Source organism: Schistocerca nitens, chromosome 2 (assembly GCF_023898315.1).
Source record: "Schistocerca nitens isolate TAMUIC-IGC-003100 chromosome 2, iqSchNite1.1, whole genome shotgun sequence".
Taxonomy (NCBI): domain Eukaryota; kingdom Metazoa; phylum Arthropoda; class Insecta; order Orthoptera; family Acrididae; genus Schistocerca; species Schistocerca nitens.
In genome coordinates, this window is record NC_064615.1 from 242,706,418 (window position 1) to 242,721,524 (window position 15,107).

The 15,107-nt window shown below is 46.0% G+C and overlaps 1 protein-coding gene across 1 annotated transcript in view; it reads left to right on the top strand.

The window, feature by feature from the left end:
- LOC126234949 (uncharacterized) overlaps positions 1 to 15,107 on the top strand; it is a 116,643-nt gene that overhangs the window by 37,888 nt on the left and 63,648 nt on the right. The window contains exon 2 of the mRNA XM_049943688.1: positions 12,542 to 12,632. Coding sequence (XP_049799645.1) covers positions 12,542 to 12,632 — 91 coding nt within the window. The remainder of the gene's footprint in view (positions 1 to 12,541; positions 12,633 to 15,107) is intronic.

A 15,107-nucleotide genomic window follows, 5' to 3' on the forward strand; every position in this document is an offset into this window, starting at 1 on the left:
TGTGTCTTACTGATTCGTGCAGTGTTCCATAGGTTACACATTGTAGTTGTCACGGATGTAGATACAGTAATACAAATAAAATGATTACAATGATTTATTTGAAAGTTGTAATGTATCCTTTTTTATTTCTAATCCCCTAATCAAAAAGATTTTTTCTTCTTTTTAGGATAAAGGTTATGAAAATAATACATGAAACATTAAACATTCATAATTTGCAGAGTCATAATAAATCTGTTGGTAGAATTACCTGGGAATAAAAAAAAGTACCGGCAGCAAGATTCAGTCTAGAGACCACGTGATTACGAAACTAAGCGTTTACTGGCTCGGCTGCGTAACTCTTAAATACTAGTGACCATACGAAGTATATAAACACGTCTAAAATTTTCCGACTAGATTTTCTTGGAAACGGTTGAGAGTTGCGTCTTCGTGTTTGGATATGTTGAAGTCCTAGCTGTGCCCCACATACCTTATCAGTCCGAATCAAGTTAACCTCGGTCAGCGCGGCGGATTGTTAAGCGAAGGACCCTGGATCGAGTACCGTCTGAGTCGGAGATTTTCTCCGCTCGGAGACTGGGTGTTGTGTTGTCCTTAGTTGTGCGGTGGCGCGGTTTCTCTCGTCCTTTACCTGCACCTACCTTTGAACTCGTTGCAGCAGATCGCCGGTAGGAAAGCCGAGCAGAAACCTACCGCACTGCAACTCGCATCAGGCTGCATACAACGTAACTATTCGAAGAATCGGGAATAGGTCTTAATTTTGAATGACAGGTGAAAATACTGGCAAAACGTCCGTATATTCTGAACCTTGATAATGTACACGTTCACTGCCAAACCCGTGCTGATCTTAACACAGTCATGCACAAAGCCTTTCATTCACGTTAGTAAGTTTATGGTAATGTATTTCCCGAATTCTGAACAGTTACTAAGCACGGACTGTTCTTAGATGATAATGCTCGCCATACTATTAAGTTTATCGGTGTCTAATGCACTCAAGTTTTTAGTCACCGATCTGCTCACTATGCCACGTGGAATTACTGTCTTTTCTCATACACAAAATTACTTAAAATCCGTACTTTCTAAAAAAAAAAAAAAACACACCGGAATAAATATGCCTTCACTTCAAAACAATTTTGAAACATGGAGCACAACTAAAACTGGCAAACTATAACTTACTTCGGAACTCATACTACATACGACCGTTCCATTGAAAGGCTGGGCTCCGGCACCCTTAGACTGCTGTAACCATTCTATATCTCGAAGAGAAAATACACGCGAAGAATACTCCGTTCTGATTGGTCAGTTTTCTGTAAGGCCAATAGAAAAACATTATTCTCTCGTGTTGGTCCGCGCTTTTCATTATTCAAATGGTTCTGAGCACTATGGGACTCAACTGCTGAGGTCATTAGTCCCCTAGAACTTAGAACTACTTAAACCTAACTAACCTAAGGACATCACAAACATCCATGCCCGAGGCAGGATTCGAATCTGCGACCGTAGCGGTCTTGCGGCTCCAGACTGCAGCGCCTTTAACCGCACGGCCACTTCGGCCGGCCGCTTTTCATGACTAACCAATAAACACATAACACACTTTCGAACTGTACTTTTTCCCGAAGTAAATATTTAACATTCTGATATTTTGTTTATACTTTACGTTATTAACTATTTTCATTTGCACTCGAATTAAGTTTCTTTTTACCATATTATGATACAAAATTCCCCTTCGTCGGCATTCACACTGTCTTAAAACTTCCTCACACTAGTTCGTACAGCGTTCATCAGTAGAACAGTGATGTACATATTTACAGATTCACGCATCATGCACACTACTAAAAGCATAAACAAAACTCTACAAACATAAGTAAACAAAAAATCCTTCAAGAAATAAACAGAACAATTCACAAAAACATTCTTTTGACCTGCTTCTTGAATGTGTCTGTGCACTACTAGGCTCTGGTGGTCAAAATTCTTAACTGCATTATAGTTCTTTCTGTTTAGGCCTGTCCGCTACTGCCCTCTAGCAGATAAAATTAGAACTACGTACTCGACTGAACCCGCTTCAGACCATCTGTCACTGTGCACGCATGAGTCATTCTTGCCACACACAGGCTCTGTACAGGAGCGATATAAGGCGCAACGCCTCAATTGGTATCGTCTTCGTTGGAATTACACTACTCAGACGCCTGAATGGGCATGGTCTGAACCCAGTAAATTGAAAAAATGAATATGAATCAAAATGGTGAGGGGACAGTTCTTATGATCCCCTTGTTAGCTAGCAATGAAGAAATGGATGTTGGGAGGGACAGGAAGGCAAAGGAAAAAGAAAGGATCACATAACAGACTGTGATGGAAACTAAATGTAAGTCGGAGCTACGTGTTGCCACGTGAATGGAGTTATGATAGTCCAAACTCGATTCCAAGAAACAGTCACTGTTACCAATATGTCTTTCCTTTTCGACTTATGGAAAGCTTCGTTTTGAAACCCCTATCTAGTTTACCAGAAACACGCCAGTGGTTTTTTTCCCAACCAGTCTTTGTCTGCAACAAAGCGAAAAAGATCTGCAATTGCTTCTATAATTTCATAGCTAATTTGTACTCTTTTTGGTACGTTGATTACATGCATCTTAAGTCTTGTTCGCAGTCCTGCTTTGAAAGATGTCCCCTTAAGTTACTCCAATGACTGCAAAAGTTCATGTTCCGCGTTTCTGATATTTAAATACTTCTACAATTTCGTTATAGCTATTCTAAATACATTTGATCTTCATTTTCTTAACTCAGAACTCGTATTACGTGTCAAGCAACGTTTCCATTACGCTAAAGAATGATTATTAGTGTTTTTTACTTCCAGACGGAAAGGCAAATTCATCGCAGAGCCTGGACACTCGTCTCTATTCCCCATATCGATGCACAAATTCAACACGACTGCAGTGATGTTTTGTGCCATATTTTTTTCGGAGGCCTGTTTCTCTGGCTACGATTTAAGTCTTCCGGTATGTTTTCTGTAGATGTTTTAAGCTACAAGTATTAGAAATGCTGCAAGTTACAAATATTACTTCTGTATCTCGTAGTATCAGTCCAGCGGAGTAGTACAGTGGTTAGCAAACTGGACTTCCAGTCGGCGCACAACTTTATATTGTCCGTGTTTTCCCTAATTTAAGGGAAGTGCTGAGATGGAAAAACAAACACTGACTTTCGCATCCTTGCTCCATCTGAACTTGTGCACAGGTGACGTTGGGCACTACTTTTCTTTCTCTGTACCTGCTTTTTTTTCTTTCATGGTTTCAAATACCCTATTTTGTTTCATATAAGTAAGCCCTTTCACTTTCTGAGAAGTAAGAACGGTTCTTCTTGAAATCTTTATTTCCATTTACAAGATCTCATAATAACCGGTACCTTTAGTACCACGCTCATCGTCCGATACTCCTTAAACTTCTCTTTCTGCTCGGCTATTTAGACGAGGCATGGAAGTATAATTACGTCAAGTGCGCACAGTAAAGCTGTATATGAAATGAGCAGCCAGTTGCTTGTAATAATAGGACACAGTTTTCCGTCGTCCACGCAGTGGTCCCATAACAGTTTTTCACTCAGTGCGGTACTTATAACTTCATTATCAGGTACCCTCTCGCAGTTCCAGGCAACGTCTGACAATTTATTGCCCCATTTCAGACGGTTTCTTTTACGTTCATTTTGCAGAAGCTTTTTCTACCGTATAAGCTACCTAATGAAAGAGTTGGCATAGGCTATCTCGCTGTATATTAATGAAGTAATTACAGAAATGCAACTGCAAACGAGCGGTAGGAGGTTTTGATGTCAGAGAGTCGAGACCGGACCTGTTAGCAGTCTCTGTCTCTCTCTCTCTCTCTCTCTCTCTCTTTCTGTCTCTGTGTCGCTGAGACAGCCCGTTTCAGGGGAGGGCGTAAAGTGGCGAGCGCGCGAGGCTGTAAATTGTCCGGCCAGGATGAAATATTTCGGGCAGTAACGCGTTTTCGTCCCGACGCGGCCGTGGCAGGCTCAACAAGCGTCGCGGTTCAATTAAAACCGGGGCCGCTGCCCGCCCGGCGAGAACTCAATAACAGGACGGGGCCAGTTTTTATCAATCAGCGGCATTCCTCCAGCAGGCTAGAGCTGGCGCGCCAGTACCAGCGCATCGCCTCGGCTCGTGGGCGGGCCCCACCTGCTATTACCCAGCTCTGTTATTACCCGTCTGTCCATCAGTGGCGCCGAAACACGGTGTCCGCCAGTAGCCAGCCGGGGTACCGCGTGCCGGCGGAACGAGTTACCCGCCACTGATACCCGGGCATCCTCCAGGACGTACCATTTGATTCAATTGTTCTCGCGCCACGCTTGGTTAACCTTCCATTCGGTTTGCTGTTATTATTTGGAAGCGTGGCAGGCCCGGTCGGTGGCGTTAAGTGTTTCGCGATGCCTGAAGCGGAGAGGGAGCCATCGTTCCGCAGGTCAGCATGGCCAAGACGCGGCTTAATACGGACGCAGCAATATGTCTCAAGTTTCGCCACAAAATTTATTGAGATTATTATTATTATTATTATTATCGTATGCATCAATTACAGTAATACACATTTAGCAAAACAAATAAATATATATACAGGGTGTTACAAAAAGGTACGGCCAAACTTTCAGGAAACATTCCTCACACACCAATAAAGAAAAGATGTTATGTGGACATGTGTCCGGAAACGCTTAATTTCCATGTTAGAGCTCATTTTAGTTTCGTCAGTATGTACTGTACTTCCTCGATTCACCGCCAGTTGGCCCAATTGAAGGAAGGTAATGATGACTTCGGTGCTTGTGTTGACATGCGACTCATTGCTCTACAGTACTAGCATCAAGCACATCAGTACGTAGCATCAACAGGTTAGTGTTCATCACGAACGTGGTTTTGCAGTCAGTGCAATGTTTACAAATGCGGAGTTGGCAGATGCCCATTTGATGTATGGGTTAGCACGGGGCAATAGCCGTGGCGCGGTACGTTTATATCGAGACAGATTTCCAGAACGAATGTGTCCCGACAGGAAGACGTTCGAAGCAATTGATCGGTGTCTTAGGGAGCACGGAACATTCCAGCCTATGACTCGCGACTGGGGAAGACCTAGAACGACGAGGACACCTGCAATGGGCGAGGCAATTCTTCGTGCAGTTGACGATAACCCTAATGCCAGCGTCAGAGAAGTTGCTGCTGTACAAGGTAACGTTGACCACGTCACTGTATGGAGAGTGCTACGGGAGAACCAGTTGTTTCCGTACCATGTACAGCGTGTGCAGGCACTATCAGCAGCTGATTGGCCTCCACGGATACCTCATTTCAGTGCAAATGTTCCATGATTAATGTGATTTGAAGAGAAGTAATAAAATGAGCTCTAACATGGAAAGTAAGCGTTTCCGGACACATGTCCACATAACATATTTTCTTTCTTTGTGTGTGAGGAATGTTTCCTGAAAGTTTGGCCGTACCTTTTTGTAACACCCTATGTAAAAATGAACTTGTGAAATTATATACAGTACATAAGTTTTAAAACGGCTCAGACTACACTCGGATATTGACGGACTCGATCCAGCGGAGTGCCTCGTGGGATGCTTGATGTAGCTTCTCGATGCCACCAGGGAAGCGTCTGATTGAACATGCATTCACAATGTGGCTCATTGTTTGGGTGTCACCACAGTCACACACACTGTCACTTGAAAAGCCCCACTTGAGCATGTTGTATTTGCACCTACCCTCTTCAGTCCGATATCTGTTTAACTGCACCCACACCTCGCTTGGTTGGTGGAAGCCTGGGACTGGAACTGTTGGACTGTCTACAAGTTCGTGGTTTCGGGTTCTTCTAGCTTGCCACTCACGTTTCCACTCTGCGTCCTGGTCGAATCCTGTGGATTGCATTTGGACTCCCATTTCATATGCTGGTCTCCTGGATTTGAGGCGTTTCCTGGGCAGTGATAGCAAATCGTCATGAAGAGGGATCGAGTTATTTCAGAAACTTGCTGACAGAGGTTGTAAAGAGCAGCCTTTCGACGGACGTCTGGTGGAGAGATGTTTGAGAGCACTGGTAGCCAGCAACTAGGTGTAAACCGGACTGTACCACTAATTACTCTCATACAGGGTGTTTCAAAAATGACCGGTATATTTGAAACGGCAATAAAAACTAAACGAGCAGCGATAGAAATACACCGTTTGTTGCAATATGCTTGGGACAACAGTACATTTTCAGGCAGACAAACTTTCGAAATTACAGTAGTTACAATTTTCAACAACAGATGGCGCTGCGGTCTGGGAAACTCTATAGTACGATATTTTCCACATATCCACCATGCGTAGCAATAATATGGCGTAGTCTCTGAATGAAATTACCCGAAACCTTTGACAACGTGTCTGGCGGAATGGCTTCACATGCAGATGAGATGTACTGCTTCAGCTGTTCAATTGTTTCTGGATTCTGGCGGTACACCTGGTCTTTCAAGTGTCCCCACAGAAAGAAGTCACAGGGGTTCATGTCTGGCGAATAGGGAGGCCAATCCACGCCGCCTCCTGTATGTTTCGGATAGCCCAAAGCAATCACACGATCATCGAAATATTCATTCAGGAAATTAAAGACGTCGGCCGTGCGATGTGGCCGGGCACCATCTTGCATAAACCACGAGGTGTTCGCAGTGTCGTCTAAGGCAGTTTGTACCGCCACAAATTCACGGAGAATGTCCAGATAGCGTGATGCAGTAATCGTTTCGGATCTGAAAAATGGGCCAATGATTCCTTTGGATGACATGGCGGCCCAGACCAGTACTTTTTGAGGATGCAGGGACGATGGGACTGCAACATGGGGCTTTTCGGTTCCCCATATGCGCCAGTTCTGTTTATTGACGAAGCCGTCCAGGTAAAAATAAGCTTCGTCAGTAAACCAAATGCTGCCCACATGCATATCGCCGTCATCAATCCTGTGCACTATATCGTTAGCGAATGTCTCTCGTGCAGCAATGGTAGCGGCGCTGAGGGGTTGCCGCGTTTGAATTTTGTATGGATAGAGGTGTAAACTCTGGCGCATGAGACGATACGTGGACGTTGGCGTCATTTGGACCGCAGCTGCAACACGGCGAACGGAAACCCGAGGCCGCTGTTGGATCACCTGCTGCACTAGCTGCGCGTTGCCCTCTGTGGTTGCCGTACGCGGTCGCCCTACCTTTCCAGCACGTTCATCCGTCACGTTCCCAGTCCGTTGAAATTTTTCAAACAGATCCTTTATTGTATCGCTTTTCGGTCCTTTGGTCACATTAAACCTCCGTTGAAAACTTCGTCTTGTTGCAACAACACTGTGTTCTAGGCGGTGGAATTCCAACACCAGAAAAATCCTCTGTTCTAAGGAATAAACCATGTTGCCTACAGCACACTTGCACGTTGTGAACAGCACACGCTTACAGCAGAAAGACGACGTACAGAATGGCGCACCCACGGACTGCGTTGTCTTCTATATCTTTCACATCACTTGCAGCGCCATCTGTTGTTGAAAATTGTAACTACTGTAATTTCGAAAGTTTGTCCGCCTGAAAATGTACAGTTGTCCCAAGCATATTGCAACAAACGGTGTATTTCTATCGCTGCTCGTTTAGTTTTTATTGCCGTTTCAAATATACCGGTCATTTTTGAAACACCCTGTAACTGAGTTCAGTTGAACGTCTACTTTCACCATGTGGGCGATTCGGAGCCAAACTGGTGCACAGTGTTCTGCTACAGAGTATGCCAGTGCAAGGGATGCTACTCGGAGGACTGATGTTGTTGCTCTCCATGTACTGCCTGCCAGCTTCCTCACAAGGTTAAAAAAAATCGTTCAAATGGCTCTGAGCACTTTGGGACTTAACATCTGAGGTCATCAGTCCCCTAGAACTTAGAACTACTTAAACCTAACTAACCTAAGAACATCACACACATCCATGCCCAAGGCAGGATTCGAACCTGAGGCCGTAGCGGTCGCGCGGTTCCAGACTGAAGTGCCTAGAACCGCTCGGCCACTCCGGCAGCCCCACAAGGTTCATTTGTGTTTCTATCTTCTTGGCCAAGTTGGAAAGGTGTTTTTTGTATGTTACAGTTCTGTCCAGAGTTTTTTGAGATTTAGTTTATTGAGATGTAGAGATGACAAAAGTCTTGGGATAGCGATAAGCACATTTACAAACGAAGTTAGTATCGCATGCACGAGGTAATAAAGAGCAGTGCGGTCGCGGAGCTGTCATCTCGACCAAGGTGATTCGCGTGAAAAGGTTTCCGTCGTGATTACGGCAGTGCACAGGGAATTTAGAGACTCTGAACATGGAATGGTATTTGGAGCTTGAAGCATGAGACGTTCCATTTCGGAAATGGTTAGGAGATTTAGTATTCCGGGATCCACAGTATCAAGAGTGTGCCAACAGCACTACAATACAGACTTGCCTCTCAATAATTGAAAACGTGGTGGCCGGCGGCCTCCACTTAACGACCGACCGCAGCTACATTTGCGTAGAGTTGTCAGTGCTAACAGACAAGTAGTACTGCATGAAGTAACCGCAGAAATCAAAGTGGGACGAGCGACGAACGTATTCATTAGGCCAGTGCGGCGAAATATGGCGTTAATGGAGTATGGCAGCAGACGACCGACGCGAGTGCCTTTGTTAACAGCACGACATCACCTACAGTGGCTCTCATGCGTTCGTTACTATATCTGTTAGATCGCAGACGACTGGAAAACTGCGCCCTGGTCAGATGAGTCTCCATTTCAGTTGGTTGGAGCTGATGGCAAGGTTCGAACGTGGCGCAAACCCCACAAAGCAATGGATCCAGGTTGTCAAAAGGCACTGTGCAAGCTGTGGGTTGTGTTTACATGCAATCGACTGGATCCTCTGGTTATGTTCGGGTACTTGGAGACGATTTGCTGCCATTCATAGACTTGATATTCCCAAAAAAACGATGGAATTTGTGTGGACGACAATGCACCAGGTCACTGGGGCACAGTTCGTTCGCGATTGGTTTGGAGAACATTCAGGGCAGTTCGAGCGAATGATTTGGCCAACCAGATAGCCTGACATGAATCCCATTGAATACTCACGGAACGTAATCGAGAGGTCAGCCTGTGCACAAAACGCTGCTCCGGCAACACTTTCGCAGTTATATACGGCTATAGAGGCAGCATGGGTCAGTAGCAAGGGTCAGTATTTCTGCAAGGGCCCCCCAGCGACTTGTTGAGTTTCCGTTCCAAATGGTCCAAACTGGTCTAAGCACTATGGGGCTTAACATCAGTCCCCTAGACTTAGAACTACTTAAACCTAACTAACCTTAGGGCATCACATACATCCATGCCCGAGGCAGGATTCGAATCTGCGACCGTAGCAGCAGCGCGGCTACGGACTGAAGCGTCGAGCTTCGAGATCCTCAATGTTTTGAAAAGCATTTATTCATAGAACATCAGTTAAATGAATGGTTGCTTTAGTTGGTCCCTCCTAATCAAAGACAAAATCCTGATTCCTGAAACTTGTTCCTAAAAATAAGCCGATTTTGTTGAGGTACTTTAATAAGCACTGTTGAATGTATACGTTACTGGATTCGATGCTGGCTGGATCCCGAATTTTTCTTTTTTTTTTAAAAAAAGTTGATGAAGACTTATTGCGAATAATAGTGTAACTTTTTCAGTGAGTTTCGGAGTTAATTATTGCTAATATTTTAATTTCTCCCTTTTCCACCGCCCAGTCCACATGAATGTAGACCTTTGTACATTTATAAACCGCGTAACTTCGAAGTTCACGTACCCTGCAGTAAAGAAAAAGACTAACGTCCAGTTCTCCCTGCGCATGAGGTGAATGTTATTGTTTTGAACGTCATGTTCGTTTCGCGTGTTGCGGACCGAACCATCACGAAAGTCGATAGAGAACCCTTACCGTTTTGCATGCAGCGTACGACGTCAAAATGACGGTACGCTTGCACGAAGTCTTGTGAACTGTAGGTTAGCGTACAGTTACGAGTGGCCTGCCCTCTTGGAGAGCCACACAGAGGTGTGGGCCTGACCGACTGGAGCCGTTGCCGGCAAGACGGGTTGCCAGTGTTGCGTGCCTCTGCTCCTGCTCCTGCTCTTACCTCTCTCTGCCTATAGCGTAGCCACGCCGTCCGCCGGGCCCGTAATTGGCTGTTTTTATCGGGGCCCCCGGTGGCTCCCGTGGTATCACTACTGGCCCTCCAGAGCGGCTTATACGATCTACGCTGCGGCGTCTAGCGCTCCCGTAAGTCACGCTACTGGTAGCGCACGGCACCTCTTTGTGATATACTACCCGCCAGTTAATACAAGCAACCCCGACTGGCCCCAGTCCGAGTATTGTATTGCGCGAAAGGATCTTCATACAATTGTAAAACTACCGTAGGGTACAGTAGATTATCATAAGTAAGCATAACTACGGTAGTTTTTCTGGTAACCTTGGTCGGTTAAGATCGTAACCGCGTTACATGTACGTTTGATGAGCTACATACCTATTGGGTGTTACCTCACTTCTATTCCGGTGTCTTACTAGCTTCCGCTAGGGATCGGAAGCCTCTAGAAACTGACGATATATGAAGGGTTATGTAGCCTGTGGAACATTTTTGTGCTACATTGAGTATTGAAAGCCGGCCGAAGTGGCCGAGCGGTTCTAGGCGCTACAGTCTGGAACCGCGAGACCGTTAAGGTCGCAGGTTCGAGTCCTGCCTCTGGCATGGATGTGTGTGATGTCCTTAGGTCAGTTAGATTTAAGTAGTTCTAAGTTCTCGGGGACTGATGGCCTCAGAAGTTAAGTTCCATAGTGCTCAGAGCCATTTGAACCATTTTTTGAATATTGAAACCAGGGACCTAGAAACGACGGAGAGGCTTCATCCCGCCGTAGCCCTCAGTGGCCCACAATACCACAACAGGCCACAGCAGACAACGCACCCCACCGCCACTCCACACCGAACCCAGGGTTATTGTGCAGTTCGGCCCCCCAGTCGAGCCCCCCCCCCCCCCTCCCCCCAGGAACGTCTCATGCCAGACAAGTGTAACCCCAAATGTTTGCTTGGTAGAATAATTATGGTGTACGCGTATGTGGAGACAGTGTTTGCGCAGCAATCACCGACATAGTGTAACTGAGGCGGAATAAGGGGGCCCAGTTCGCTTTCGCCGAGGTAGATGGAAACCCGCCTTAAAAACCGTCCACAGGCTGGCCGGCACACCCGACCTCGACACTAATGTATTTAAAATATGTGTACACGGGCAAAGATATGGGTAAAAACTTGTCCTAAACATCTGGAAAGATTTCAACCAAATTTGGTACACACATTAGCTACAGTGGTACTTCCTGGCAGATTAAAACTGTGAACTCCGAGTTCGAGTCTTGGTCCGTCACACAGTCTTAATCCGCTAGGAAGATTAATATCAGCAGACTCTCCGCTCAAGAGTGAAAATTTCACTCTGGATATTAGCTACAGTTTTAAAAGAGGTATTATGGGGGTAAGAAGCACCAGCATCCTATTGTAGTGATCGTTGGAGAGAGTAGGTGGGGGGTTAGAAAGAAAGCGGGCAGATAGGGTGGGGGGGAGGGAGGAGGAGATATACAGAGAGGAGGAGAGGAGGAGAAGAACTAACAGAGGAGATGATGAACAGAGGGTGAAGGACCAGATGGACAGAGAGCAGAGAAGCAAATTGACGGGAGGGTAGGAGGAGAGAGTGAGGGGCTGGAGGAGTTGGACAGAGAGTGGGGGTGTGGAGAAGAGAGAGAGGTGGGGGTGTAAGAGAAGAGACGGATAGAGAGGGGATGAAGGAGGAGATGAAACGAGAGAGGGTAGGAGAAGATTAGAAGATTAAAATAAATACTCAGCTAGTAGATAATAGATAATGTAATATGTTACCAGGGAACACTACAGATTTCCTAACCAACTATGTATACTTCAGTTTTTTATTTTATTTTATAGAGTAATGAATAGGAGAATAATAGTCGCTTAAAAACGGATTAACATTCAGATATAAAAAACGGATTTGTTACTATTTACTTGATAGCAGTGTAGATGATGACAGGGAAGTTGATTTAATCAGTCGGGTTCTGTGTTGAAGTTGCTTGTACAGCGAGGGCAACATCGTCCCCGAATCCCTTGCCGTTCGGCAGAGCACGGCATATCTGTACCGATCACGTCTCAACTGCCCCTTGTAATGAGTCGTGTTACGGCACGGGAGGGTTCTTGTACGCCTCTACAACACGACAAGCAAACCAGGCGTGTTCAGCGAACGAGACGTCGGGCTCGTGTCGTCTTTAGGCGAACGAGAGTGGCCACGCCCACCCGGAGTGCATCATCTGTCATCCTTACCAGCGTCCAGACGCCGCAAAACACTGTCAGAGGGGCGTGGCCGTATTAATTAATTCGTAGTAGTGCCGTCTTCTTCATCGGAAGGAACTGAGGCGGCCCTTCTGCGGCCGAGTTATTAAGAAATCTTGTGGTGCTGCCGAGCGTGAAACCGCCATCGTGCGGGGACCAGACCAGAACCGACTGAGGCAGACCGCGTTTTTCCTCTTGTTGCAGTTCACCGCCGACCAGATGATCAGCAGGGAAGGCCTGCGGGAGCTCGTGGACCTGGGCGAGCAGCTGGCGCACGGACACGTCCGCATCCACGGTGAGTACCATCCTCTGGCGCGTTACTGCACAGCTGTGATATTTGTGTCCGCTAGTGTTTACCCAGGTATACGAGTTGCAATTATACACTGAAGCGCCAGAGAAATTGCTATAGTCATGCAGTATTCAAATAGAGAGATATGTAAACAGGCAGAATACGTCGCTCTGGTGGGCAACTCCTAGATAAGACGACAAGTGTCTGGCGCCGTTGTTAGAGCGTTTACTGCTGCTACAATGGCAGGTTACCAAGATTTAAGTGAGTTTGGACGTGGTGCTATAGTCGGCGCACGAGGGATGCGACACAGCATCTCCGAGGTGACGATGAAGTGAGTTTTTTCTCGTACGACCTTTGCACGAGTGTACCGTGAATATCAGGCATCCGGTGAAACATCATATTTCCGACATCGCTGCGCCCGGAATGAGATCCTACAAGAACGGGACCAACGACGACTGAAGAGAATCGTTCAACGTGACAGAAGTGCAAGCAACCCTTCCGCAAATTGCTGCTGCTTTCAGTGTTGGGCCATCAATAAGTGTTAGCGTGCGAACCATTCATCGAAACATCGTCGATAGGCTTTCGGAACCTAAAGCCCACTCGTGTATCGTTGATGACTGCACGACCCAAAGCTTTACTCCTCGCCTTTGCCCGTCAACTCCAACATTAGACTGTTGATGTCTGGAAACACATTGCCTGGTCGGACGGTTCTCGTTTCAAATTGTATAGAACGGATGGGCGCGTACGTGTATGGAGACAACCTCGAAGCTCTCTAACGGTGTGGGGCGTGGTGCAGTTGGAGAAATATGGGACCCCTGTTACGTCTAGATACGAGTGTGACAGATGGCATGTACGTAAGCATCCTATCGGATCACACGCATCCATTCATGCCCATAGTGCATTCTGACGGGCTTGGGTAATTCCAGCAGGACAATGCGACACCCCATTACAGAGTCGCTCCAGGAATACTCTTCTAAGTTTAAACACTTCCGATGGCCACTAAACTCCCAGACAAGAACATTATTGAGCATCTTTGGGATGCCTTGCAACGTACTGTTCAGAAGAGATCTCCACCCCTCGTCCTCTTACGGATTTATGGACAGTACCGCAGGATTCATTGCGTCAAATCCCTCCAGCACTACTTCAGAGGTTAGACTAGTCGGTGACACGTCGTGTTGCGGCACTTCTGTGTGCTCACCGGGGCACTACACGATACTGGGCAGGTGTACCAGTTTCTTTGGGTCTTCAGTGTAAAAGGTGCTTTCAGAATTACTGCTCAGTACTTCAAATACTCCTTGTACATCCGTGTGCGAAACTTAAGGACGAAAGTAGCTTTCGCATGATAGTTCACTGCCAAGTAATCTACCGGGTGATCCAAAAGTCAGGATAAATTTGAAAACTGAATAAATCACGGAATAATGTAGATAGAGAGGTACAAATTGACACATATTCTTGGAATGACATGGGGTTCTATTAGAACCAAAAAAATACAAACGTTCAAAAAATTTCCGACAGATGGCGCTTCATCTGATCAGAATAACAATAATTAGCATAACAAAGTAAGACAAAGCAAAGATGATGTTCTTTACAGGAAATGCTCAATATATCCACCATCATTCGTCAACAATAGCTGTAGTCGAGAAATTTATGTTGTGAAGCATGTCCGGAGTTATGGTGAGGCATTGGCGTCGGATGTTGTCTTTCAGCATCCCTAGAGATGTCGGTCGATCACATTGCACTTGCGACTTCAGGTAACTCCAAAGCCAATAACCGCACGGACTGAGGTCTGGGGATCTGGGAGGCCAAGCATGACGAAAGTGGCGGCTGAGCACACGATCATCACCTAACGACGCGCGAAAGAGATCTTTCACGAGTCTAACAATATGGGGTGGAGCGCCATCCTGCATAAACATCGTACGTTCCAGCAGGTGTTTATCAGCCAGGCTAGGGGTGATGCGATTCTGTAACATATCGGCGTTCCTCTCACCCGTCACGGTAGCAGTTTTGCTGTCCAGCGCCATCCGTCGGACATTTTGTGAACTTCGGTTTTTTTGTTCTAATAAAACCCCATGACATTCCAAGCATGTGAGTCAATGTTTACCTCTCTATCTACATTCTTCCGTTGTTTATTAAGTTTTCAAATGTATACTGACTTTCTGATCACCCTGTACTTGGATGAATCTTGCACCAGGACTGCTACAGTATAGTACAGAGGGTAATTGAAAGAAGTGCGCCAAGAGACGTACACAAATGACGCTTCAGTTCAAAGACAATCGTTACACAGAAGTTACCGTGATTTATGAAGGTCCCTTGTATGTTACAAAAGGCGAGACATGGTTCATAATGGCGTGTGTGATGACCACTGGCAGTAACGTCTTCTCTGCAACATGCTCCCATGTTGGCCACAAGGTTGACAAGGATTTATTGTGGTAGGGCGTTCCAATTCCCCCCAGGCCGGTTGACACTATCTGGATGGTCGTT